Genomic DNA, 27,890 nt, shown 5'->3' on the forward strand with positions numbered 1-27,890 from the left:
AACAGCCATATTACTGGTGGTAAAATCTTTCTTTCAAAGTTATACCAGCTCTGTCCTGTGTGATGAAGCCATCACCTTTCTCAGGTCAGCCTCACAACCCTCTAGACTTTATGTTAAAAAAACAGACCTCCAAGAGCTGCAGATTAGTGAAAACTAGCAATACACTTCTTTTCATCTTGTTTTGCTTCATGCCGTTCTTCTTAGACAAAGAATGTCTGTTGCTGTCTTGTACTGCTGTGTTACAAGCAGTAGTCCTTAGGGGTTTGGGACTTTGATGCTGTCAGCTTTCTTTTCTGCTGTCCCTTGGTCTCTGGTGTTTGGAATAATTCCACTGAAAAATTTCTTCTACTTTCCCCAGGGTGTTTGTGAACGGCTGTGCTTCAAATGCAAAAATTATAACGATTATTTAAAATCATATGAATTACAGTGTCACTGTAATGTGGCTGTCTTAAAATTACAAAAAGTACAATAGTTTCTGAAATAAGTAGCTCTCTCTTTTGTGTTTGATTTTTTCCTGGCTTTATTGATGTTCCTTGGTTATTCGTGCATACTGACCTGTTCCCCCAGTAATAATTAGGTCTGCTATGCATGAGTGTCCCAAATTTTCCTGTCTAAGCAATATGATATACAGAGCAATTATCCTACTGGGTCACGTACCTTGTTAGTTACTGTTCTAGAGGACTTCATTTGAAGGGTCAGGTGCCATGACAAGCCAGGAGGACATCACTGCACACTTGTAAATTAGCTTTGATAGAGGAAGGGTTGCATGATTTGCCTGTGTGTAAGGACAAAAATTCTTGAACCAGCCAAGAACCTGAGGACTATTGTATGTAAAATGCATGCTAGTATGTCCTTTACAGGATAGTAGGGGATCTGAGAAATTAAAAGTGAGTGCTGGAAATTAGCTTGAATTATTATGACTAGTGAGCTTTTTGCTCACTTTGCCCTTGTTTTCAGTTTGAATATTAGGTCTATAAGTGCATTAGTGCATTGGCAAGGGAAACATAATGATTGGCTTGTTGTCTGGAATTGATAGCCTATCTGTTAGAGAAGGTCACTCTACTGTATCTTCACACCTTTGAAACCACATTTTCACTGTTCTGTGCTGAGTTCATTACCTGTTGTCATCATCTCATCTGATCCTCCCACTGCCATCTGTTGCTTCACGCATTTGTCTCAGCTGCTCAAATCTTAGCTTGTCTCACATGTGAAAACAAGTTCACTGGTGGTAGTGGAGTGAGCTGATGGTTCATTTCTGCCTGTCAGTGGTGGTGTCAAGGGTGCTTTTGCACCAGTCTCCTGTTTGCACAATCACCATCTTAATCTTGGTTTTGCTTGTGAAGTGTGTCTGAAAGTTCACAGCAAGACCTGCCTACATGTTGATATTTTCCACATTACACTGCCTGAGCCATCTTGCTTTGTGTCTGTTTCTTTCCTGCATTTAAATCCAGCATGTGGAACCACAGCAGCCTTGATCTGGTCACTTGTTTTAAGAGCACTTCCTTAAAAGAAACTTCTGTTAGATAGGCCTCTTCATTCTAGCTCATCTTTGAAGGCAAGTAATTTGAAGGAAAGAAAAAAGTCTGAAAGCAAGAAAATCTGGACTTTGTGGAATTCTCCAGCTCTGCTTGTAGCAAGCTCTCCTTTACTGCCTTCTCTTGGTCTCCCTTCTGCTTCATGCACAATTCACTGACAAAATGACTAACAAAAAAACCACCTACAAGAGTCTTAACTATGCTTGTATAATACTCAGTGTTGGATATCTCAATCCTCTTTTAGGTTACATTCAATTTTATCGTTGCACAACATCTCTCTGCGATGGTCCTTGCCTTTCCTTTTTCAGACCGAAAGAATTTTTAGACAACTTCTACTTACAAACAAATTAATAAAACTGGCTTCTCCCAGCTGTCAAACAAAATATTGCTAAACTGTGGATTGTTTGTTGTTTTTTTTATTTTCTCCTGCAGGGTTTTATTTGTGGCTATTCAATAGCTACAGGAGCAGCTGCGAGACTGCTTTCAGGATATGACAGTTATGGAAATATTTGTGGACAGAAAAATGTCAAGGTGGAGGGAATAGTCAACAGTGGTCTGGACCTTACACACAAGAAGTAAGTATGCAATTCAGTTGCTGCATTCTGTAAACCAGGAAAGGCAAAACCTTTCTTCCTTTGAGAGTGGTTTTCAATAAAATGGGAAAAGAGATATGCTAACTCATTCCTGCTTGTCATTTGGCACTTTTCTCACCTAGAGGACGACAATCTCTTGTAACAACCAGCAACAGTAGTTGGAGATGTGCAATATGAATATAGCTAAAGACATTGAGGAATTACCTTTTCTTGGTATCCACTTCATGTAGGATATTGTATTAGGCCACTGAAGAATCTTGTTTGTTAGAGTTTTAGGTGTGACAAGTATTTTCAGATTTAGGAGCTGACCTTTGATATTAATTTAGAAAGGTTTGCTTTTGATGTTGTATGCTCGGTTTCTGCTGCTAGGTGCAGGGGGAGATGAGGTATATCTAGCACATTAAACTGTAAGCAGAAAATGCGTAAGTGACTTGTGGAGAAAATGCACGAAACTTGTAAGCAGCTCACAGCTCTTATTAAGCAGTATCATGTTAAAACCCTTACTTACAGTTCAGGTATTTCCCATCTGTTGTACAGGAAAACATCCCACTGCAGTAGTAGTACTGGAGAAGTAACAAAAATTCTGGACTTACAGGTTTAAAACATCTGTTGAGGTCTGTCTGCCAGTCAGTGCCCAGAGTGCGTCTGTACAACTTGGGTGACTTAAGACAGTAAACTGTTTAGCCTGACCATTGAACAGTGGTATTAACAGACCAAAAAAAAAAAAAAAAAAAAGATGTTTCTTTCACTGTTTGATTCCTTCAAAGAATTAAAAAGCTACTAATTTCTGAGTATGATAACCTTTTGCTTCACACTTTCAGAGTAACAGAAAATCGATGATTTGCATAAATTATTTTGGAGGGATGCTTTCCTAAGATCTGCTTATTTGGAGTTGCTATACCAAAAACTTCTAAACACTTGATTTAAGATTTAATGTGGCTGGGTAATTGGTGGTTACCAGAAGGACTTGAGATAAATAAAATGGCCTGAAATATTGTACAGATTTCTTCTGTCAAAAAAAGCCCCACTTCTTAATTTAATCCCATCTTCCAGGAGGGTTGAAAGGCTTAAAATTCATGAAGCATAGTTTTCCTATTTTTTTACATAAACATTTTAATGGTTTCCAAATCCGTGTATATTCAATACAAAATCGGCATTCTGGCATTCTGAGATAAAATGCAAATTTTAAAATCATAATTTTAAACTTACTTTTAGAAAGAAATGGTGTCTGAGTTCGTGTGAAGGTAGAGAAATTTAGACACCTTGTTGAAATGTAGTAAATACTGTTGTAATAGACTGCTACATACGATAGAAATCACACCGTTATGTGGGGAAACATCTACCACTGCTTAGTGATTTCCTCTTGTAAAAGCAAGCTCAAAAGACAGCAAATAAAATGAGAGACTGTTTTTAACACAGTTAATAGACAGACTGTTGTTTATTGAGAAGTCTTAATGAGGTTCAGAAGGATTATGTTTTTGTAACAAAGATGTTGTGGCTTGAGGCATGACCTGAGCAAATTAACAGATACACTTATAAGGAATATCATCATCTCTATTTGCCTGAGAGTAAGAGAAAACCTTCTACCAAGGCAGATTGACTGTTCACATGAAGTGCCTGGTGCAGTCCAGGGTACCTAGTTTTGGAAGAGATTGGTTCTTATATAAGCGAGTGATCCTTCATTCTCTCACACCCTATAGTTTCTTCTGAAAAATTGCCAAGCAAATTTAAACAGCTATCTGCTTTGCATCTGTCTCTAGCAGATGGAATTTCTCCAGTGTCTGAGGTACAGTTCATGGGAGTATTTCATGCTATTTTTATAAGAGTACTTTTCAGACAGCCTGTAAAAATAAGCTTTTCTTCCTGCCTGTACATTTCAGTTTGTGTAGAGAAAGAGGACTTTTAGGATCCACAAATGCAGTTCTGGAAACATGAAGTTATTTCATTTTGCTGGCAGGGTAATTCTGTTTTCGTTTCCCAATCCAAGGGCAGAAAAGCTAAATCATCTGTAAAAATAACATTTTCTTTGTACGTGACAGCAACCCATAGGCACTGTCATGTGGAAATGAAATGAATGTTGCCTGTGTGGATATGGAAATCTGGGTGGTAAGGGTGAGGAGGACAGTCCTCACAGGGATATGATTTGCTCTGTGTACATCAGATATGCTGAAACCACTGAGATGAAATCTTGGGAAGGAGGGTTCTACAATTTGGTCTCATCAACAAAGAGCGGATCAGGCATCTTTTTATTTTTACTACAGAAACAACAGTACACTTTAATAGTCTAGAGTCAGACATGGCAGTGAATTCTAATTAAACCTATCTGCTTCAAGTAAGTTCCTTGCTTTACAAGTTCTGGTAGTTATAAGGGGCTTAAAAAAATGACGTTTTATTTGCAAATAAATGATGACCATGGCAGACAAATGTAAGTCCCTGAAATGCTAGTTCAGTCTGATTTTTGATCACCAATACTGCTTGGACAGAACTCAGTTTTTGCTGTTTACTCCACTATAAGGAGATGTGCATATGCTGCTATAGGGAATATAGCATTCCACCTTAACAAATGCCCTTGACCCCAGAAAATGGGGTTTAGGTAAGGGGAAAACCCAGGGAGAGTTTGCAAACAAGCATGCAGAGAATTTGGTTGAGTGAAACTGCATGTGCCCTACAGTTAAAGACATTTTTGACACTAGGCTCTCATCTTCATTTGACAGATTTATTGGCACAGATCAATTATGATATTTGGTAACTTGATCTATGTGCCTTGAAAAAGGGAACCTGAACAAAGAACAACCTGGGTAATTATTCCCTTTCAATCCAAACTCCCCATCCCTCACATGACAGTCCGTACCAATGGCAGTGTTCTGTAGTCCACATTGTAATATGGTTGTTATGGTTCATATACCATGCTCTATGGGCTGTACACTCTAGCTGTTAATTTTTAGGCAATGTTTAAGATGCTAGCTTCGTTTGTTCTAAGTATTGTTGATGTTCAGATTATTAGCTCCAGGTTTCACCTTATTGCTCTCTACAGCTACCTGAAAGGAAGTTGTGGAAAGGGGGGGGAATCAATCTCTTCTCCCATGTAGCAGTTGAGAGGAGGTTTAGATTGGACATTATGAAAAATTTCTCTGTCCATAAGGATTATCAAGCCCAGGGAAGTGACTGAGTCACCGTTCCTGGAGGTATTTAAAAGACGTGTTGATGTGGTGCTTAGGGACATGGTTTAGTCGTGGAGTTGTCAGTGTTGGGTTTACAGCTAAAAGATTCTATCCAACCTAAAAGATTCTATCGTTCTAAATCTACCCTCTTTTAGTTTAAAGCTGTTCCCCCTTGTCCTTTCACTATTTGTCTATGGGAAAAATCACTTTCCCTCTTTTTCATAAGCCCCCTTTGAGTACTGGAAAGCTGCTATAAGGCCTTCCCACAGCCTTCTCTTCTCCAGACCGAACAGCTCCAACTCTTTTAGCCTGTCTTCATATGCTCTGGCCCTCTCATCATTTTTGTGGGCCTCCTTTGGGCTCACTGTAATGGGTTCATGTCTTTCCTATGCTGGGGGTCCCAGAGCTGGGTGCAGTGTGCTGGGTGGGGGACCCATGAGAACAGACTAGAAGGGGAAAATTCATCCCCCTTGCCCTGCTGGGCTTCTTTTTACAAAGCCCAGGGTACAGTTGGGTTTCTGGGCTGCAGGTCTACATTGCAGGGCCACGTCCAATTTTTCATGCACCAGTACCCCCAAGTCCTTCTCTGCAGAGCTGACATTACATAAAGATGCATAAAGACACTTAATGTTGTAAGTCTGCTGTACTGATTTTCATATAGCAAACATATTTTCATTTGCAGTGTTGAAGCATCTCTAACAGTATGATTGCCTTGTTTACTTCAGTCTTTGTGTTGCTGATATAAGTTATTTTGTTATCAACAAATTAGTCTATTGTTGATTGTAAATAACTGAAATTGCAGCACAAAGCATGTAAGTACATTCTTCTAGGAAGAAACAAAACCTGGTCTGTGATGACACAGTATGGAATTTTCTGCAGTAAAATCACTTTTTTTCTATAAGTAAGCTTTGTAAACAAAAATAAAATTAACATTTTCTTCTGTAATGCTGGTGCCTGGCATTTTGATTCTTGTTTTAACTGCTAGAAATTTTAAAAAAAAAATCTTACTTCTGTCTTCCTAGACTACGTATTGAAGCCACAGATTTGATAGCTTGGAATTTTCTGTGCAACTCCCTTACTTCTGTCAGAGCTGCCTCTGCCACTGCAGTGCAGTGTTTGAATTACATGTGTCTCTTTAAGTGTATGCCAGCACAGCACACTTGTGTCAAAACTGCATGTGACACTGTAGCTGAGTTGTATTTTTAAACTTCCAGGCTTAAGTTAAAACGGTAGTATTTTACAAAATATTCCAGCAATTAAAATTACAACTTGGCCCTGAAATTTAAATTACTGTAGAAGTGGGCTGAGTTCTGTCTTGTCAGTGGCAACATTCCTCACCTGGTTTCCGTAGGTAATATGTGTTAAGGGACATTCAAAGAAGCCTTCTGTCCAGGAACTGGAGTCCAGCCCTATATATCCTGGTCTCTGCCTAGGCTGAGGGATGGGGATGGACTGACACATATGGGACGCTCATGCAGCTGGTTACACAGACTGGTACTGACAAAGTGCTGCTTTCAACAGCGGGACTCACAAACAGAAGCACAGACAGCCACGTCCTCTCCTCCTCATGGGCTCACAGAGACAGAAGGTCACTAGTGCAGGCATACATATGACACTTTCCAGGTTCACAAGCTCACATACATTTGTGGATCCCTCAAGTACCAGCACGGCACCTCTGCTCACCTGGCACCCCTGCCCCGTATCTGTCTCTTGAGTTCCTCCTACTCAGCAGCTGATCCAGCTTGGTGCTAACTAGCAAACACTCACACACTTGTTCCACAGGCACCCTGTGCTCACAGTTCTCTCAAATACCAGTGTAGAACCTCTGCCTACCTGACACCTCTACCTGGACCCAGAGCCTCCTACGTACCATCTGATGAACTCCTGGGAGTTACAACAGGAGTTGAACTCAATTATCCTTGTGGGTTCATTCCAAGTCAGGATTTTCTGTGATTCTGTAACATGTGTACACCTGCTTTGGCTCAACCCCTGTCAACAGCCAGCACCATGTGGGCTGTGACCACTTGTACTCAGTCCTTCACCTCTGTAGCTGGTTTTTTTTTGTGGATGCACATTGTTCCCACCCCAGCAGCCCATTGCCAAGACCCCTCTCTGCCCCAGTCACTGGCACTGAGACGCCACTCACTTCTGTAGCTGGCACCACAGGCCTGGGGCCCGTAAACCCCTGATCTGATTCTAGTTGCTGGCACCAAATCCTTCATGCCCATGCCAGTCTCCCCAGCAGCTGGCACTTAATCCCTGCCGGACTTGCAGCATCCATACACATGGAACAGAGACTGGAACTATGCAGAGAGAGAGTTAAAGGATTTAGTAATAGGATATGACAGGCTGCAGTGATCAGGTGCTGGGATCAGTGTACTGACCAACACCAGCTTGCATGCAACTGTCCCTTTTACACCCCTTTCTGTCTGCCACCCTGTCCCATGCACACCCCCTCAGCAGCTCACACAGTCCCACTGACCACTCCTACATTCTGTATCTGTGGGTTTGCATCCTTTTCAGCCACATAGTCCCTGTCTGCAGTTTCTTGATAGCCCATCAATTATTGTGATCGACTGGGTTTGTTTCTGATTATTAATATAATAATCTGATTACTATATTCTGATTCTGATTATTAATATAATATTAACACTAAGTGGTTAAGTTTTATGTCTGAGTGTCTCCCTCCTTTTCCTTATTATCTCAGTTTGTCAAGGTGCTTAGCCAGAGAGTCTTATAGAAAGTTAATAATTTGCAAAATCCACATATCCTTACCAATTAATGTGACTGACTGGGTTTGTTCCCATCCTAACCTCCCTTACCACATCAATCAGGTTTTACTCTGTAAGTTCTTGTTTGTGGCTTCTTTGACCAAATAACCTCAAATGAACAGACACTCTTCTTCCATGTACCCTTATACTATATAATAGCAACTGTAGAGACTTGCCCTCATGCAGTGGAAGCTTTGACAGGAGTGTTCAGTTAAGACAACTGTTGAACATCTTGGTATTAACTCAAGAGTATTTTCTTTGAAATAAAGGGAAATTGTGGCTTATTGCTCACATACAGTTGCTTTGATTGGTTCTATGAGACAGAATTTTCACGTTTGCATTTGCTTCTCAGACAATGGTCTATGGATTCCTGAGATGGGTAGTGTGTATTAAGTAGAAAACCCAGAAATAGCAGTGGATGATTTTCACTGAGATGTGGACAAGGAAAGGGAATGTTTTAAGAATGCAGGTAATTACCACATTACGGTTGATTTAGATTACATGGGGTTTGATGGACTTTCAGGAAGTAAGACTGTACTACATACTTATCATTCTTGTATACTGACACTGGGTAATAGAATAGTAGACAGCAATTAGTGTACAGACTGAAGTTGTTCAGGCAGGACCTAAATGCTTTCTAGGAATAGAAGGGATTTTACTGATTACAGAATGAATTCCCATCCTGAGGGCTGCAAAAATAGAAATGGCATTTTATATGGTGGTTTGGTATTGATTTCCTATGATAATGTTAGAAAATATGTAGAGAGTATTTCAATGTATAGTGTATCACCAGAATTGTAGGAATTTGAAAGACTTGTTCTACTTCCAAAGAGAAAGGCATTCTTCATCTGTATTATACCATCAGTGGGCAACTCTGTAGGTTTAGGGTTTGTGATGAAATGTGTATAGCCAGGAGATGTTAGCTAAGGATCTATAATATGTGCTTCAAATGGCAGTGACTCATCACGGAAAGTGAGAAAATAGAATCTCTTTAAAATACTGCACTTGAACATGAGATAGTTGCAATGAAATATCTGAACCATTTTTATTTCAAAGCAAATACTAAAGTAATCTGTTCAGTCATATGGTGTGGAAAATTGATCTAAACTAAAAAGCTGTTCTTGATTAGTGGTATTATGTGTTTTCATTAAAACAGCCATGGACTTTGTCCTTTTCCAGCATAAGGGTAACTTTATGGGGTTTATTGGATCTTTCTAGAAAAATTTGTCAAGTTTAAGGGTGGAGTGAAGGTTTGTGAATGTTTGGGCTCATATTTATGAAAAGGCATGGTAGGAGTATTACTGTTTTTAGGAATAGCACCATTTGAGTGGACCTGAATCAGGTAGAGTTAAACATCCTTTCTGTGTTATCCAGAGGTATATAAATACCCATATACTTGTGGTGCATATGTTGAGTACATAGATTCTTTTGATCCACTCAGTTATGATAATATGAAATTTACTGTGTTTATGGATAGGTTGAACCAGTCAGTCTTGACTGAATCCTGTAATTTGAAATTTTGTTCAGTGTAATTGTTAATTCAAATAGAAATTGTTTACCTTTTTTCCTTCCCTAGGTATGTATTCTTCTTGGATCCGTGCAATATCGATATAGTACATCAGAAAATCAAGTCTCTTGCCTTGTGTGTATCAGCTTGCCCAAGGAAAGAACTAAAAACTCTGGCTGATATTCAGAAATTTGCAGAAACTAATGGTATGGAAAAAAATATGTTTGCTTTTGTTCATATACCAGATATTTTCACAGGATTAAAAAAAGACTCATGCATTAGCTGAGCTAAAAATGAAATATGTACGAAGAAATACGAATAGAAATAACGTGCTCTTTTCAGTAAGCTAAAACGTTACTAAAGCTTACAGTATCCTAGTGTTCCGTCATGTCTCGGGCAGTATTGAAAGCTTGTTGTCAAAATAGGTGTACAAAGTGTAACAAGCACTTGAAGGAATGTCTCAGCTCCTAGGGAAATGAGCTGACATTGCTGCTCAACAGTAGTGCTGTTGAAATGTCCTCGTGTATATGGGGTTAGTGAGAGCGGTGCTGCTATTTAATGGCACTTGTGGCACAGAGAATGACTGTGTGTGTGTGTGAAAATATTCCTGCTTCTTTTCAGTGCTGCAGTGTGGTTCCTGTTGGTTTGCTTTTTGTTTTTTTTTTTTTAGTTTTCCCTAAGAGTAGTACTTTTTGATATTGCTAGCTCAGTTCCTGTTTTAACAGTCTACGGAATAAAATGCATAGGAAGTAACCAACTTTTGGACGTTCAAAAGAAAGTAAAGATAAAAACTTAATTTAAGGAAATTTCAGGGGTTTTCAGCTATTTAAGTGTTAACATTTCGTCCTAAACTTACCTTCTTATCTTTTAAAGTGCTGCAGTAAAATTTCTTTGCGAGGTGCTCAACTAAAGATGAGTCAGTCTGGATGACCCAGTTCAAAGGGGCGAAACCGCTTGATTACTTTCCATAAAGGAAACTGAAATGTCTGTTTCTGTTCTAATACAGGCTGTTTGAGTACTTCTTGCTTGAGAGCAGGGCGAGTGGAAGTGTCCCTAGGGTCACTGCTAATGCCCCTGGCTCTCCCACTGCACGGTGCCCACACACCTGGGTGTCTGACACTTGAAGCATCGCGCGGCGTCACAGCTTCTGTGGAGCTGTGCAAAGAGCTGTGCCCCCACGGTGTGGCTGGTGAATGAGAGCCTCCTCATGTGGTCTGTGCAGCCTTGTCAATTACAAGGGAAACTACTCAGTATCTACAGCTGTATTCTTCACTCCTCCTCTGAGCATGCTGTGTTTCTTTTAACTAATGCAGGGCAGTTATTTGTTGGTATGAAGTTAAGGTCATTTGTAGTGGAGTTCAGGTGTTTCTTGGAGTAATGAAGTGCAGCCGTGTCTTGTTTTATCACCAACACTGTTTCCATGTTTATAAATCAAGTCTCTTATTAGTTGTGCCTGAAATATTTTTAATGTAACTGTTTTTTAAAGTACAACAAAAAACACTTTTCCCAAAACATGCTATGCTATGTCTTGTCCTCATCATTCTTTCTTCTAACTGTATCTCTCTTAGTGCTTTAGATTTTAAAAGATATAATTCTTTTTACTTGATATGACAGAACAGTATTTTCAGTTTCCAGAAGCTTGATCAAAAGTATGAAACCTAGTGTTAGATCAGAACAAAATCATTAAGGAGTTCAATTCCGAACTTTCGTTATATAATGTTCAGCTTATCAAAAACAGGTATTATACTAAACTGATCTTTCATTTTATAGATGAACTCTATGCAAGACTGGAATCACACTGTTCAGAGAAATATTGTCATCTTCATGGTTATATTTCTGCTTAAATGTTCACCAGCCTTTGCAGGTTCCAAAAAGGGATGGTTTACAGGAAATGAACAGCTTAATTGCTGACTATCTTAACTGCTGCATATGTATAGTAGAAGTTCAAGTGTGATTCAGTCTCATAGTTGAGCAAGAACAGTGAATTAGTACCAAAACTATAGTACTCGGTAAGCAGAACATTTTTTCTAAGATATGACAGTGGATTTAAATTAATTAGCACTAGGATTATGTTTGGCAGTCTGTTTTAAGTGACCATTGACTCCAGTGTAAAAATGATAATGATGAAATCTGAGGACCTTGAACATGACTGCAAAGAGCTTAATTGCAATTTCCATGTTTGTTCTATAGTTAGAATATAGAGTTCAGCTGTCAAACTGAAAAATGAGGGCAAGCTTGTGATAATCAGTGCTGAATTTTCACAGGCTCGTGACTTCTAACGTTCAACAAGAAAACCATCGTAATGGTTTTTTAATATATGGGTAAAGAGTGCAGTCAACTCTTGGTTTTGCTCTTTTGAGCCTTTCTGAAATGCTCCCTGCATCCTGCATCCTGAATGCTCCCTGCATCCTGAAAATAGCAATTGTGCTGGAGACAGAATCTGTGTAGGTTGTTTCACGTACTTGTGTAGAGTTGGCCATTTTCACCTGGTTCGTATGGCATCCCTGAAATCACCTTACTTGTCCATGTACCTTGAAGTTCTTTCATAAATTACTGCTTAAGAGCCCTTCCACAACCCAAAGAAACCATCTGTTGTGACTCAGCCCATCAGGAGGTGGTGTGGTAAGTTAAAATGAATGGGTTTTTTTAATCTAAACATCTTTATCAAGAGATGTAACATAGTAAAACATACTACAACATCCTTGTATTGACTAATGATTTTATCAATGCCACATATTATCTTGCAGCTAACTTAGCATTTATGGTGTCTTTCCTGAAGTGAGACAGACACTTGATTGGCTCTGAACAAGAGGACACAACTGCCAATCCCAAAGGTTCAGAGCAGTTATGGCAGAGCTCTTATTCATTGTGCAGTACAGCTTGTATTTTTCTGTAAGCAAGATTATAAATAAGCATTTAGGGCAGGGAAAATGCTTGCTTGAGGCGTGAAGATCATTTTATGACAAAGCAGCCTTTAAGCTTTCTGAATCAGTAATGCACTTGCTCTTCTGCTATAATTTGAGAAAAACAGCTGATTTTGTGAATAACACAGCACTATTTCAGGGCGGTAACTTCACTCTCACCCCTACCCCACTTGCTGTCTCACAGTCAGGCATTTGCTGTGCCTTCCTTCCTAAGAAGAGAAGAAGCACATCCCTTGCAAAGCCAGGCTGATTTTAAGAAAACAAGGAAGTGTGTGTCTTTAATCTGTTCAGAACAATTGATATCCAGAACACTGGGAACCAGCTGAGACATTTTCCAAGAGGAGGAAAAAGGGAAAGAAAAAGAAAAGATCTTTGCCCTGTGCAAAGGTGCAAGTTGTAAAATACAGGGGTGCTCCTGGGAGTAAAACAGAAAGGTGCAGTGTTATCTAAGAAACGTTCTAATGCTGTTCTCAAAGAGCTATACTAATACTTGAGTTTGTAGAGCTATGAATTGGACAAAACTGAGAATGTTGTATGTTGTGAAGTGACTGCTGCTGCTCTCCCCAGGATTTTCTCACCCAGCAGAACACCTCAGGCAGGGAGTACTTGTGATTCAATGTTTTTGTCGGTCTTGGCACTTAAAAAGTGTGTATTTTGAGGAGTGTGACTGAAAACTGTTTTTCCCAGAAACCTGATTGATGCTTCAAAACTTAATGTCCGTGAAATATTGCAATGGTGTTTTCAAGGACTTGCCAAAGCATTTTGAAATATCCTTGAAGATATAATTCATCTGTGACTGTGCCAAATGAATAATGAAATTTCATTATTAAAAAGAAACACTAGAAGGCGGCCATAATTTCTGTTGTGTTTAATTCAGTGATGACTATACTGTCTGTTCAGTGTATTCCTATCTGTTATGTAAATATCTGGTTGCATAGTTAGGAACCTAAAATTAAATTTCTCTTTTGCAGAATGCTAGCAGGCATCTCTCTTGTCTGAGATCTGCAGCTAGACCAGGCTAGTTATGGTCTGGGTGGACTTAGAGCCAGAGATAAAGCTACATTGTTTGCTACAGAGACTGATCTGAAAGAAACCAATAAAGGAAATCAGCCTGGTTAGGTCGGAGCAGGTAATCTCTCTGAGCTATTAGGAGGAACCACAGGGGAAACAAAAAGGATTTTTCTTTTATCTGAAGATAATGACATCTTCATGTGCAGTAGTCAAAATATATCTTTGCAGTTCCCATTGGTACTTGCCTTAGAAATAGCCATTACCTTGATTGCTGCCAGCTTCTGATATTTTTCACCTGCTCTTCCCCCTGCCTTTGTTTTCACTGAAAGTATTCTATTTAAAACTTAATCCTTTGCTCATGATTTTCCTGAAGCATGTTGTACCATGCTAGTTAGAGGCATCTTATGGTTAAAGCAATTCTGTACCCACAGGTCTTTGGGAACCTGGCTATGTTAGTGTTAAATGTAATTTTTTTATTGACTTGAGTAAAAGTGCATTATGACCAGTTTGAGATAGTCATCCACCTCTATTCTACCTTGTTACCAGAACTGTCCATCAGGGTTGGCTTGCGTTGGAAATGGATCCTCTAGTTAGAATGAAGTTGTTTCCTTGATAGAAAGTGGCTGTATGTGGAGTCCTCCACTACTGTGTTGTGTTATTCATTACATTAATAAACCATTTGGAAAGGGGAAGAAACACTGAGGTAATAAATAATCTGCTTAATCATTTAGAGTTACATGGAAAAACCCCTGCTATCAATTGCAGTGGAATAAGGTGTCAAATCAAAAGGAATTCCCCCAGAATGAAGAGGTGGGAAACAACCATCGTTATGCTTATAGTGTTTTAATTTAAAAAGCTTATTCGTACTTGGGAAAGAGATTGTGAAGCTACTGAGGATCACAAGAGGATTAGGTGGAGGCACAGCATTGTCCAAAAGTGTAATGTTTATTAATTGTGAAGAGGGACTGTGTTTTGTGTAAACTCATGCTCTGTTGGCATCATGAAGCCTGTGTTCTGGTCCTTCCTTGACAATTTTTTTTTTTAAACTTATGCACAAACACACATATTTGTATATTCCCAGTATGTATACACATACTGTATGTGTATACAAGGGTAACAAGGATTATCATAATAAAAGACCAGTGATTCTTCTGCCTGGAAAAGAGAAAACTATCAGGAACAATAAGGTCATTGAAAGCAGGAATAGCTTAAAAGAAGGTTAAAAAATTATTATTCTATGATCTCATAACCTGACTATTGTGAAAATAGAGGTCAAAAATGAGTCACTAATCATGAAAGAGCCAGATTTTTCTCCACACAAGTTGGCTGATTTACAAAACTTATTGCCATGAGGATATTTTAGATACAGAAAGATAAACTCTTAGAATAGTACTGTTTGGATATTTAGTAGCAGGTTAGTACTCAAGAATGTCCTTGACCTCTAAGTGGTGCAGAGCTAAAGATACAGTAGGAGAAACATCTGCTACTTGACTAGATGGATTTTAATTTGATTCCAGAGTAGATGGTTTTATTTAGCACAGGAAGAAATATGGGTGGAGGAATCAGTAAATTAATATTTGTATTCACATTTCTGTACTGTTAATACAAATGGGGAAAAGTGAGGAGTATTGTCTTGTTTTTTTAATTACGATTGAAAAGACACATGCAAATTCTGAATCTAGGTTGTTGGGGTTTTTTTACATACTGTTAGTTGTAAGAGCAACTGTGCTTAGCCACCACAGTTGTTCTCTTTGTGGTCTTCAATTCTAGAGACATTTGAGGATCTAACTAGTAGGGTTTTATTTTGGATCTTTCTTGGAACACACTTGCAGGCAGTAGAAAATACATTCAGTTCAGTACCACATAATTTATAAAAGCAAGCTGTAATTTCTCCTGCCCTTTGATGCTTGTTGTTTTAAAAAAGTGGTGGTATGTCTCTGTGCAACAACTAGAAGTATAGACATACAAAAGCCTTACTTTCCTTCCTTTAAAACACACATTGTGTTCCTGGAAGGCACCAGTGGGTAGATCTAGAGAATGAAACTTTCTTTCTTTTGCTGAGAACAACTCTGTCATACTAATCTGAGAAGTCCTGACTGCAGAGTGGTTTGTCCTATGCCTTTTTGCTCATCTCAAGGCATCACTATTTTGCTAGGTTCTGCTAGGGCCTAGAAATCAGGTTTTTAGGTATTACAGTTCAACTCTATCCTTATTTGGCCTTCTGGTGCTATTCCTGCACGACTTGTGAGAGGCATAGCTGCCACATTTAGCTATGTCTGTGCAGTCCTCTGGTGTTTTTATTTTACTGCTACTTAACACCCTATTCAAGCTTATGGCTAAGAAGTGGAGTTCTTGTTTTTGCTCATTTCCAGCCCTGGTGCCAATCTGTACATAACTAAATGTTACTAATGTACTTTATTCCTAAATGAAGCATCAAATATGATCAAATGTGTCTGCTCTTGGAATGTTTTTGTTGTTCTGAAAACACGTATGTTAATAGGGAATTCATACAAGCCTAAACTTTACATGTACTTAAAGCTTGTGTTGAGTAGAATTACTTCCTATAGTTGTAGACATGTTATAATTACTATTGTCAGACATAGCAGTCTAAGGATGAAGGTCTGGTCAACATCAGTGTAGTTCCTTTTATGATGATCTGAACTTTTTTACACTTGGCAGGAGTTCATGAAGAGGGAGTCAGGTTGTTACTTGCCGTAGGCACACTTTTTCTGAGGTCATGCAGCAGTGTTCTCTGTTACTGGCAGAACTTCCACTACTTCTGTGGAAGTAGCATTTGGCATCCTACCAGTTCTGTGGTTTTGGGCTGTGGAATTTGCAGCAGCCAGATGCATGACACCATGTCTTAAGCTCCAACTTTTTTGTGCTGGTCCATAGTATCCAATTATTAGTAGTGTACTAAGTTGTCTGTTGTCTCATTGCATGAAGCTTTGAAGGGATAATGTGGTTCAGATTAAGAGTTTAGAGGTGGTAGAGTTTTACGGACAGATTTGAGGCAAGGTCTGGAGTGAGAAAAGTAGAAAAGAGTTATGAAATTTTACCCTTGTGAGAGTCTGTGAACCTTCCTGAATAGCAGTGAACTCCACCTCTGTCGATATCAATATCATACTCTAGCCTATATTGCATGGGTTGGTCAAGCATAATCATCTGTGAGTCATATATTCACAATGTTAGTTAAGTTCTCATTGGTGACAGTCACAAAACACCCAGAACTCAAGAAGAATTAGGACTGGGCTGAAAGCTGGAGGTGAAGGGTCACAATGCAAACAGTCTCACTGCTGCTAAGATTTGTGCACATTTCTGTGTCTGTGATTACCTGGGGTTTGACTCCTGTGTTAGAGGACTTAAGGTAATGGTGGCTTAATAGGATGTTACTTGCTAAGGAGAGAACATTTAAAATGGAATAAGATTATGTTTTTTATATATGATCTCTGCTGCTCTTTTAGAAGTCAATTATCAGTTATCATAGAATTGTAGAGTATCCTGAGTTGAAAGAGACCCACAAAGATTGTCATGTCCAATTCCTGGCCCAGCACAGGACACCCCAAAACTCACACCAGGTGCCTGAGAGCAATGTACAGACGCTCCTTGGACTCCAGCAGATGTGGTGCCTTGATCATTTCCCTGGGGAGCCTGTTCCAGTGCCCAGCTACCCTCTGGGTGAAGAACCTTTTTCTAATGTCCAACCTAAACCTCCACTGACACAATTTCAGGCCATTCCCTTGGGTCCTGTCACCAGTCACCACAGAGAAGAGATCAGTGCCTGCCCCTCCACTTCCCCTCATGAGGAAGCTGTAGATGCTATGAGATCTTTCAGTCTCCTCTTCTCCAGACTGAGCAAACCAACAAACTTATGACCATAACTTCAAGTCCTGAGTCCATCTGTATACTGGACATTTTGTCCAACAGGATCTTGTGAGAGACAGTATTGAAGGTTTTACTGAAATCCAAAAAGATTACGTCAACTGGCTTTCCTTGATCAACCAGGTGGGTTACTTTGTCATAAAAGGAAATTAGTTTTGACATGCAAGACTTCCCTGTCATGAAGACAAGCTGGCTGTGACTGGTAAATGCATTGTCTTTCAGCTGCTTTTCAATAACTTCTAGAATAATCTTCTCCAGTTACCAGCCACTGAAGTGAGACTAACAGGTCTGCAGTTTACAGAGTCATCCATCCTTCTTGCCCTTCTTGAAAACTGGGACAATGTTAGCCAGCTTTTAGTCAACTGGGTGCTCCCATCCATAAGACCATTCAAAAAATCATCAGGAGAGGCCTTGCAATGACATCAGCCAGTTCTTTGATTCTTGGATGAATCCCATCATGAAGCCCCATAGTCTTATAGGGACTCTGGGGCAGCAGATCCCACAATGATAAGCCACTGTTTATCATTCTGGGAGTTTATCATTCTCCCAGCCATGGTCTTCTAGCTCTGGGCACTGAGACCCTCTCAACCCATCATCAGCTGAAGACAGAGGCAAAGAAACATTAAATGTGTCAGATGTGTGCTCATGTCACATGTGCACAGTACATGCATAGTGTCAGTCAGACTCAGAGTGGTGAGACTGTGACTGTATATGGAAGGTCATATTAGTTACGTTATCAAAACTGTAGTTTCTAGTCTCTCTTTGCTGTGTGTCTGTGAAGAGGGGTTTATGGAGCTGCTTGGAGCCATACCTTAAACAGGCTTAAACAGAAGATACTTCTGAACTCCTAAGGTGACTGTTCTCCTCCTGGTATTGAAGCTATCCCAGGTATCTCTGCGTAGTTCTTTATCTTTCTGCTTAAATCCTTGACTCTGAATATGAGTCCATGTTTCTAGGTCTGAAAGTAAGGACAGTTTTAGTCCCTGTTAATAAGTGTTGATATATGGGTAGACAATGCTGAGCTACCAGAATGGGATCCAAAACTCCTGGTGTGCTTTTCACTACTGTAATTCAGGCAGTAAATGTCAGTGGTTCCCACTGTGAAGCTACTTCTCTTACTGGATGACTTAGGAAGTCTTATACATTTCTCAGGCTGTAAACTCTTGATAGTGATGCTTCTTTAGCAGGGGTTTGTGCATTTGTTTACAGCACAGCAAATACAGGAAGGAGAGCTGTATTTGAGCTCTGGTCTTAAAAGTGTTTTTATCTAACTACCTCGAGTTATTTTGGACCTTCCTATTTACTGCACTGATGTGGAAAGCAGGGTGTTATGTCTTGTTCTGTGTGCTGTGTCTTCTGAGCACGGAAGACCTTTAAAAATTTGCCTTCTCAGTTGGAAAGAATCTTTGAAGTAAGAGTCCTGGCTTTCTACAGCATCTTTATATAATTTTTGCTTAGTATACCTGTTTTCTAGGAATGCCAGAGGTAATGGCTGTTAACGCCTCACTAATCCAAGCCTAGGCAAAAAGGAAAGGAAACTTAGGAAAGAAGTTCCTGTGGCTAGGTTAAGGTTCAAAGTTTGTCTTTTGAGATACTTTTCTCCAGTCATGGTTCCAATATATTCTAATGGCTGGAGCAACTCTATTCACTGAAAAGAAACCATGGAACAGAAGCTGTGCTGTGTCTCTGGGGTACCACTCTGTAGGTGAAACCACCAAATCCAGCACTGTGGGACCAGTTGACTCTATGTGCTCACCAGTATCCCAAAAACTGATGCTGTGCATAGTTTAGAAGTATTTTTTTTTTAAGGTTACATTTTGAGATCTGAAATCCATTCCTTGAAGGACAGTTTGCTGTCATTTGCCTAATGGTTTCTCCAGAAGAAATATGCACATTGCTGTAGAAAGCAAAGAATGTATTACTTTAATTTTTTTAGTCAGTTTCTCTGTATCCTATTCATAATGTTTTTGAAATTTTTATGAGTCGTAATAATTTAAGAATAAAAGTCATGTCTTTGGTAAACTATTTATCTCTGCAAGACAGAAGACTCGAATGCTTCTTTAAACTTTTGTAGGCCTTGAAAGTTCAAACAGCAATAATAAGACTAGCTGTGCTAAGACAGCCTCTACAAACCCAGAATAAAAATATGGAGTGGAAGGTTTGACAAAGCAGTTCATTCTCACCCCTCTCACCTTACAAAATGCAAACTTTTTTTTACTGAAGAACGTTATTTAAAGAGAACGAAGGTTCTCTTTTCTTAAAAAAATTGGTTGAAGTTTAATGTAAAGGGACATTACTCAAGCACACGTTTGGGTTCTAAAACTCTCATACATGGTATTAGAGAAGGCAGAAGGTTTTCAAAATTTTAAGAAAGATATACTTATGGGAATAGTTTCTGCCTAATTATGTAGGACAAAAGGACAAATCTCGTGGGTACTATTTCAGCTATGGGACTGGTAGTTTCTTTAAATACGGGGTGGTTAATGTCCCTTGTTTGATAAACTCCATGAAAATGTTTTTCTTCTTGACTGTGAGTCTAAAGAAAGCACACTGTGTGAGATAGGCAGCTGAAGGAAAGAGGTCCAGAGGAGCCTCAGGAGCAGTTCCCAGGCAAAAGATGAAAGTGGCAGCCTGAGTTGTCCACTGCTCCAGGGCATGACAGAAGGGAATAAGCCATTGGGTTCCAGAGGGACCTGACAAGTTGTCTCCAGCTTCCTCCACAGGCTGGAGTGTATTGGATTACACTGGTCTGCAGGTCCTACTTGAATGGCTGTATGCAGATCAAGGTCTGGCATTTGGTTTTGCTTGGCTTAAGTTTGTGATCCAAACAGTCTTCAGATACACATTTTTGCAAAGAGCCCCCTTCCCTCTCTGTAGCAAATCCGACCCTTTTCCTCTCCTGCTTGAACTGCTGGAAGTTGAAAGGGAGCATGGGCATCCACAGATCAGCCCTGTCCCTTAGGCTTGTCTGGGTGTGGAGGCCTTTGCAGCACATCCTGATTCCTCCTTGTTCTTGTTACAGAGTCATAGATTCAAGGAATACAACCATAGAATCACTTAGGTTGGAAAACAGCCTTAAGATCATCAAGTCCAACAGTAAACCCAGCACTGTCAACCTTGTACTTAAGCTCCACATTTACATGTCTTCTAAATACCTCCACAGGTGGTGGCTCAAATACTTCCCTGGGCAACCTGTTCCAATGTTTGACCACCCTTTTGGTGAAGAAATTTCTCATAATACCCAGTCTAAACTTCCCCTGGCACAACTTGAGGCCATTTCCTCTTGTCTTGTTGATTGTTACCTCAGAAAAGAGACTGACCCCCACTTGGCTCCTTTTCTCCAGAATAAACTACCCCAGTTCCCTAAGTTGCTCCTCATATGACTCGTACTCCAGACCCTTCACCATCTCCACTGCCCTTCTCTGGACACGCTCCAGCACCTCAGGGTCTTTCTTGAAGTAACGGGCCCAGAACTGAACACAGGATTCAAGGTGCAGCCTCACTAAGTGCTGAGTACAGGGGGATGATCACTGCCCTGTACTGGATGGCCACAGTATTGCTGATACAGGCCAGGATGCTGTCTGAGCATCTGTTTCTGGGCACCATGCATGCTCATGTTCAGCCAGCTGTCAACCATCTCTATAACTTAGGTGTTGGCCTATATTCAAAGCAAAATAAATGTAAATATCTGCAATCTTCTCTTTCCTTCTGTTTTTTTTAAGATAATCTTGTGACACTCCCTACTGTTGCCTCTCCATTAAGTTATGGAGTTGTTAGTAAATTCACTTAATCCAAAAGTTTTCATACCTACAAGAATTTTTGCAGCAGTGTAGATCCTTCTCTCCAAATTCTGACAAAGTATTTTAGTTACTACATTTACAACTACTATGTAAGGAATGTTGTTCTGTCTGTCTGTTTATCTGATGCCATGTTTTCCACATTAAAAAGTAGAGGCACATAAATAGTATAATTGAAAATATATTTCATGTGTTTTACCTGATACCTTCTCTTTGCAGGAACTCTAGCTTTCTTCAGTGGTGCATTTGATGTTTTGCACTGGCTCTCAAAAACTACTTTGTAGAAGTGGTATTTCAGTAGTGTTCCTGAGACTGCATGAGATAGCCTGCTCAGCTGCTCTGTCTCCTCTCTTTCAGTCTGTAAATATAAAAGGTCTCTTTATAGAGGTAGAAATGTAGCAATGGTAAACAAAGGTTCTGCAAATAATACTCTACAGTTTCTACAATTAATACTTCTGTTTGGTGTAACACAAGCTAAGATAAAACTATTTGTCAGAAGTCTTGGTTTATTTTGGGTAGTAGTGTGTATGTATTATCCAGACCTGGTTTGTAGAACTCTCTTCTACAGAGTATTTCTGAAGAGGAGTATTTCATAATGGACAGAAGTGAATATTTATATTGATGACCAAGATTAAGATAAGTCCTTATTAAGATAAGTCCTTAGTTTATTACAAAGGGAAAAAGGACACTAAAAGCTATGTATTCAGGGCACTTGCACTAGGAAATAAGCAATCTATTGGCAAACAAGCTTGGGAGGAAACTCATATTTGGATAGGCAGCTTATATCATTGGAGACTTTCTTACCTCTGCAATTCTGAGATACCAGTGCTACAGTCTGATTTAGCAGTTGCTGTAGTCCTAGAAGCATTGGGTCAGATCTTCAGTGTCTTGATTGTAGATAAATGGAAGGAAATCTCTCCTAGGTAAGGTACTTCCATTAGGCAAGAGTCAGATACAAAGAAAAAATTAAATTATGTTTGAATTTTGTTATAGGCAACTTGATCTTTGTTGTGCTGAACCAATTTGTTTATGGAGAGAGTTCAGCTTTGTTAGAAGATCTGGATATCTAATGCATAGCTTCTGTTATTTTTCGGCCAGCTTTCTAACTTCATCTGTTTTAGTTCTTTGTTCCTCTCCCTGAAATCTGTAGACCAGTTGTATTGTGAAAACATGAAAAAAAACCCAACCCAAAGTCAAGAATATTTTCTTTCTGTCGTGAATGTTGTGTTATGCAATGTTCATGCATTAAAAATGATCAAAAAAAGCATGGTGGAATAGCAGGGGAGGGTGACTTGGAAGTACTTTGTCTCCCTCTCTTTTACACTGCAATGTGAATTAGCCTTTTTCACTCAAATACCCAAACTTACGAAAACCCTAAGCTAGGTGGAGAGTGTCATTCTGTTTCGCTGAAGACTGTGTTGAGTTTGATTCACTGCTACATTACAGGAGGAACTGTAGCAAAACCTCCTGGTAATAACATGAAGAGCTGCAGAATCAGGACCTGTATCAGTTTTAATACCATTTGCAAAGAATGTGAATGTTGGATTTTTATTTTTTCCCCACGTCAATATTTTTTTTCCTTTTCAACAGGATCTACTCTGTGTAGCTATGAACTGCAGTCATCAGAGTATACTACAGACCCAAGGGCTGCCAAGTTGTGTCCTAAATATCCTGTTCCAGAGAGGTAATATTAACATCTTGTCTGATTGGGGATGGAGGGAGCAGAGATTTGGTTTGATTGTGACAGTTCTTTAGAAAATACACAGCACACATTTACTCTTACCAGATGTTTTAGTGTATTTTTAAAAGGTTGTGAAAGCAACTCTTAAAGAAAAACCCAAACTATCTGTGCATGTGTTACTGAGGGTATTAAGCTGGTATCTGCAGGTTTTCTTCTGTCTCATGTGACTGACATTGTACCGTATCAGCTGCTTTACTGCCTTTCACCCTATCTATAGCCAGCTACCTGTCAGCAATGCAGATCAGAGACAATTTTGAAACACTTTTAATCTTCGGGAGGACAAAGTATATAGGGACACACAGCTCTCTGCAGCATTCACTTCTACCTTACCTCAGCCAGCCAGATGAAAATTGCTTCATTTTTTACTCTTTTAGTCCCCAAATGATTAGAGGATAGTCAAGCACCAAAGAGATTATTGTATTTTATAAACAGATCATTTTGAATTTTATTGTTTTAAATAATATGTTAGACTGCTTTTTGTGAAATAGGATAGAAAAGTTGATAGCTTAATAAACTCTTCTAGCTGTGCTCACTGGACCTGTGGAGATGAGTGTTGCTGAGAAAAGAAGTCATATGTAAGCTGTTGTGCACACCCTTCTGTCAGTAATTCTAACTCAGGAAGAACCATGTTGTGTTTTCTCAAAGTTTAGCTTCTCAAACATGCTCATTAGTGGGTTGTAACTGCAAGTCTTTTCCTATGAATAGTTTTCTGTTATGGTTTGAGTAAATATTGTGTTTTTGTCAGTTCTAGAAACTCTGATTTGCAGTCTTTCTTGTTTACATGTTAGTGTCTCCAGTGAATATTTTTTTATATTGTAGTGACAATTAGTGGCATCTGAAATATTAACTTTTTTTTACTATTCCCCACAGTAGATTCATGTTCCATGCAGCTAACCAGCTGTTATAGCAGTAATACAAAACCAAATGAAAACTTCACTGCCAGCTTGCATACTGAAAAGGCTTGTTAGTCTTAATTTTTGCCAGAATTATATTGACTTTTCTCATTGTATGTTCCCATGTCATTCAGTCTCAATGAATATGGCTTAATAAAAAAACAGAAGTATAGAACAATGTGTCAGAGCTCTAATGATGCTATTTAAATTCCTCACAGAAATGACCCTAAGTTATTTTTAAAAACCTATTGTGTAAAGTGGAGTATTTTCCCTTTTCTATGTGATATACTAAAATGTACACTATGTTTGAGTATTTTTGAGGTTGAAAAGTCTGAATTTAGTACCCTAAGACAAAAAAGGCCAGCACTGTATCTGTAAAGCACCTTTCTTCAGATTTTTATAGTTAAATTATTTGAGTAAGGAGGAGAAATGAAATCAGTCATTTGTTGAGACAACCAAATGAAAACCCAACACCTTGTAGACTGAGGCACTCATGGAGAACTTACCTAATACTCAGATTTGATCTGTGTCTTGGTTTAACCCCTGCCAGTAACCAAGCACCATACAGCTACTTGCTCACTCCCCCATCAGTAAAATCAGGCAGAGAATCAGAAGGGTGAAAGTGAGAAAAGCTATGGGTCCACACAGGCAAACAAAGGGAAACAAGGAATTAATTCACTGCTTCCCGTGGACAGGCAGGTGTTCAGCCATCTCCAGGAGAGCAGGGCCCCATCACATGTAATGGTTACTGGGGAAGGCAAACACCATCACTCCAAATATCCCCCCTTTCTTCCTTCTTCCCCCCACTTTATATGCTGAGCATGATGTCCTATGGTCTGGAATATCCCTTTGATCAGTTTGGGTCACCTGTCCCAGCTCTGTCTCCTCCCAGCCTCTCGTGCACCCCCAAATCCCTCCCCAGTGTGGCAGTACAAAAAGCAGAAAAGGCCTTGCCTCTGTGTAAGCCCTGCTCAACAATAACAAAAACATCTCTATATTATCAACCCTGTGTTCAGCACAAATCCAAAACACAGCCCCATGCTAGCCACTGCCAAGAAAATTAACTATACCCTGGCTGAAACCAGCACAGTCTGCCAAAAGTTATGAACCATCTGATTCCCATGATGTCCATGGGAGGGAGGTAGCACAATGGTGTGAGGATTCTCCCTTGATGTTTTCTGTTTGATGACCAGACTTCTTCACACCCTTCAGCTGAGGCTCTCAATGGATTCTTACCGTCCAGCTTCAAGGCATTATGTCCAACTTTTGACAGAGCAGTGCAATCAGCAGTACATGTTTCTTCCAGAAACCATACCCAGCCTATATCAGCCTCAGGAGAGCATGACTTCACTGTTTTGAGGACCCCGGAGGAAAACCTGTCCAGTCCCTTTAGCAACCAGATGTGTTGAGCTGTGCCAAGGGGCTGCCCTGTAGAGGTTGTAAACAGCAGCTAACAGTGGCACTCCAACTAGGCTCCCCTCACACAGGTTGCTGTGTTTGCCCAGGGGCAGTAGTGAGAGGAAAAAACTCTCTGGAATCTAGTAATTGAATAATCAGATGGATCTCCTAACTTAATTTCAATATTGCTTTAAAAATACAACTTCTAAGACCATTGCGTGCTGGCTTGAACTTTATTCGTTCTTGTTTATGAATAAGCATCATGTTGCTATTCTTAGAAATTTTTAATTCCTTTTCAGTAGGTAATATACCAAGATATAATCAAGAGGCCATATAAAATAGCATGGGTCATGGAGAATAGATCTATTATTGTATTTTTTATTAAGAGACTTCACCTCACATACTCATTCAGTCAGAACCACTGAAGCAGCAACAGATCTCAGGTGGATTTTCAGGAGTCCCATTTGCTCAAGAAAGCTTGTAGAAACCACTAACCTCATTTTTTTTATTATTAATTAAAACAAAGTTAGCAATTAATCACGGCACATGAAAATAAGTAACTTAAAATATTTAGTAAAATTGCTATGGGCTAAGGGATATTAGATGAGCAGTAATATAAACTACCATGCAAAAAGCGTATTTTCCTCTGTTGGAATATATTTTGGAAGAGCACTTTAGTCCAAATAGTTCTTTTTTCAAGATGGATGGTTTTATGTTTGAATGCAGGAATGACATTCTTTTGCCTACTTCCAGCTCAAAATTTGAGCTCTATTACTGATATTGACAACTTCTAAATGCTCTAGGCTTCCTGCAAAATTGTAGCAGTTAACAATTAAATAAACCTCTCAAATTTCAGTCTTTTCCAGTAATACTGCATATAATGAACTGCAGTACACTGCATGTTCCAAAACAGGTTATGTTGTAAGAGGCTGAAAGAATACATGGGCTGCCTTTTAAATGGGGCAGCCATCATTATGAGTTTAATTTGTTTTTTAAGAACTGTGACTAATCCACAATTACTTTTTTGCTGTGCTTAACTGCTGTCTTCATTACTACAAAAGTAGACCATCAGTGTGAGCATTTTGGAATGCATTTACCTACTCAGCACAGTAAGTTTAGAACAATAAGATTTGCAATCATCAGTGACTTTAAACAAAAACCTAGGATCTACTAATTACTAAGGTATAGCAGGTGATCATAATTTCTCCCAATTTCTTTACAGAATAATTACACATTAATGGTTTTCAGCATGTCATCCTTTTTCCCCAAAAAACCCAACGTATAGAAAAGATGTGCCTAAGGCAGCTGCTTTATTCACTACCTGTTTAAAATGGTTAAAATTTTGGAAAGGCGTGGGCTTGAAAAATAGTTATTGAGGACAGAAAATTGCTGGTTTATAGGTCATTACTGAAATAGGGAAACTGCAGAAGATTATGTGCATTGCTGCTACAGTCCACTGAAATCTTTTAAGTAACGAAAATTGGGCAGGGTGAAACAAATACAGAGGCTGGAAGAGAAGACTGACATAATATGAAAGACACTTTCATGAGATCCAGTTACAGGAAGGAACATGTAATTCTTGTCTGAAATGTAATTGGGAATTGATCAAATGATGTAATAGGCCACTTTGAGATCTGACATAGTTTATGAGCAAGAAAGACAGCTACTTAGTGGGAAACATTTAGAAAATAAAATTACCCACTTTTAAAATAAAGTTTTTACTGTCTTGTATCTTTCCCTGATGGACTTGATTACAGGTTCTTCCAGGCATTCTGCAAAGTTTAGTGCATAGTCTCAGTAGTTTTTTGGAGGATGCTTCCAAAACAGTTGAAAACAATAGAAGCATCCTTGCATATTCTGCATAATTTTAACAAAGTTAATGAAAGCAAACACTGTGATTGTAATCTTTAATACAAGAACGAGTTTAATATGGGGAATGAATAGGAATAAATACACTGTTTTTTCTTGGCAGCAGTTGTAAACGCTGATGTCCTTTAGCACAAAATGTATGCTTTCAAGAAGAGTACTGTTATTCTGTGGTTTCTTTTGCTGCATGTAAGGGACAGTATTTTATTCAAACATGAGTGAAAGGCATTGTTTCAGTTGCTGGTTCACCGCCTGACACTTGAATGAGAGATGTTTAAGTGGAAATAGGAACATACTTTTTCTGAGCCTTGTCGTTTAATGGTGGGAGGGTAATAATTTTGTATACTCCAGTCTCACAGGGTTATTTGTAAGAACTGCATCACTTCCCATTATGATCATCCTCATTCCAGCGGCACTTGTGCATTCAACGCATGGTTTCTGGTTATGATGTTATGAGGGTGGAATGATTGCATCTATTCACCTTTCATTTGTGTGTTGATGTGGCATTTATATTAAGTAGGAGTAATTTTTTTTTCTGATTTTTTTTTTCTTGTGTCACCAGTGCACCTATTCCATTCTTCCATCGCTGTGCTCCTGTGAACATTTCCTGCTATGCCAAGTTTGCAGAGGCCCTGATCACCTTTGTCAGTGACAGTAGTGTCTTACACAGGCTGATTAGTGGAGTTATGACCAGCAAAGAGATTATAATGGGACTTTGCTTGTTATCACTAGGTAATTGTTTTTCTCATTACTAGCTATTTCTTAGTGTACTGCATTAGGAGATTGTTAACACCCTCTACCAAAATATGAG

General features: G+C 39.2%; 1 protein-coding gene across 4 annotated transcripts in view; it reads left to right on the forward strand.

Moving 5' to 3' along the window:
* SLC44A1 (solute carrier family 44 member 1) overlaps positions 1-27,890 on the forward strand; it is a 74,258-nt gene that overhangs the window by 18,637 nt on the left and 27,731 nt on the right. For all 4 annotated transcript variants that reach the window (XR_003529256.1, XM_027653099.1, XM_027653098.1 and 1 more), the window contains exons 3-6: positions 1,968-2,110; positions 9,637-9,773; positions 22,772-22,865; positions 27,642-27,811. Coding sequence is in view for 3 of the 4 variants with exons in the window: in XM_027653099.1 (XP_027508900.1) it covers positions 1,968-2,110; positions 9,637-9,773; positions 22,772-22,865; positions 27,642-27,811 (544 nt within the window). In the remaining variant the exon portion in view is untranslated. The remainder of the gene's footprint in view (positions 1-1,967; positions 2,111-9,636; positions 9,774-22,771; positions 22,866-27,641; positions 27,812-27,890) is intronic.

The sequence above is a fragment of the Corapipo altera genome, unplaced genomic scaffold, assembly GCF_003945725.1.
Source record: "Corapipo altera isolate COAL_440 unplaced genomic scaffold, ASM394572v1 61305, whole genome shotgun sequence".
In the NCBI taxonomy this organism is placed as follows: Eukaryota; Metazoa; Chordata; class Aves; order Passeriformes; family Pipridae; genus Corapipo; species Corapipo altera.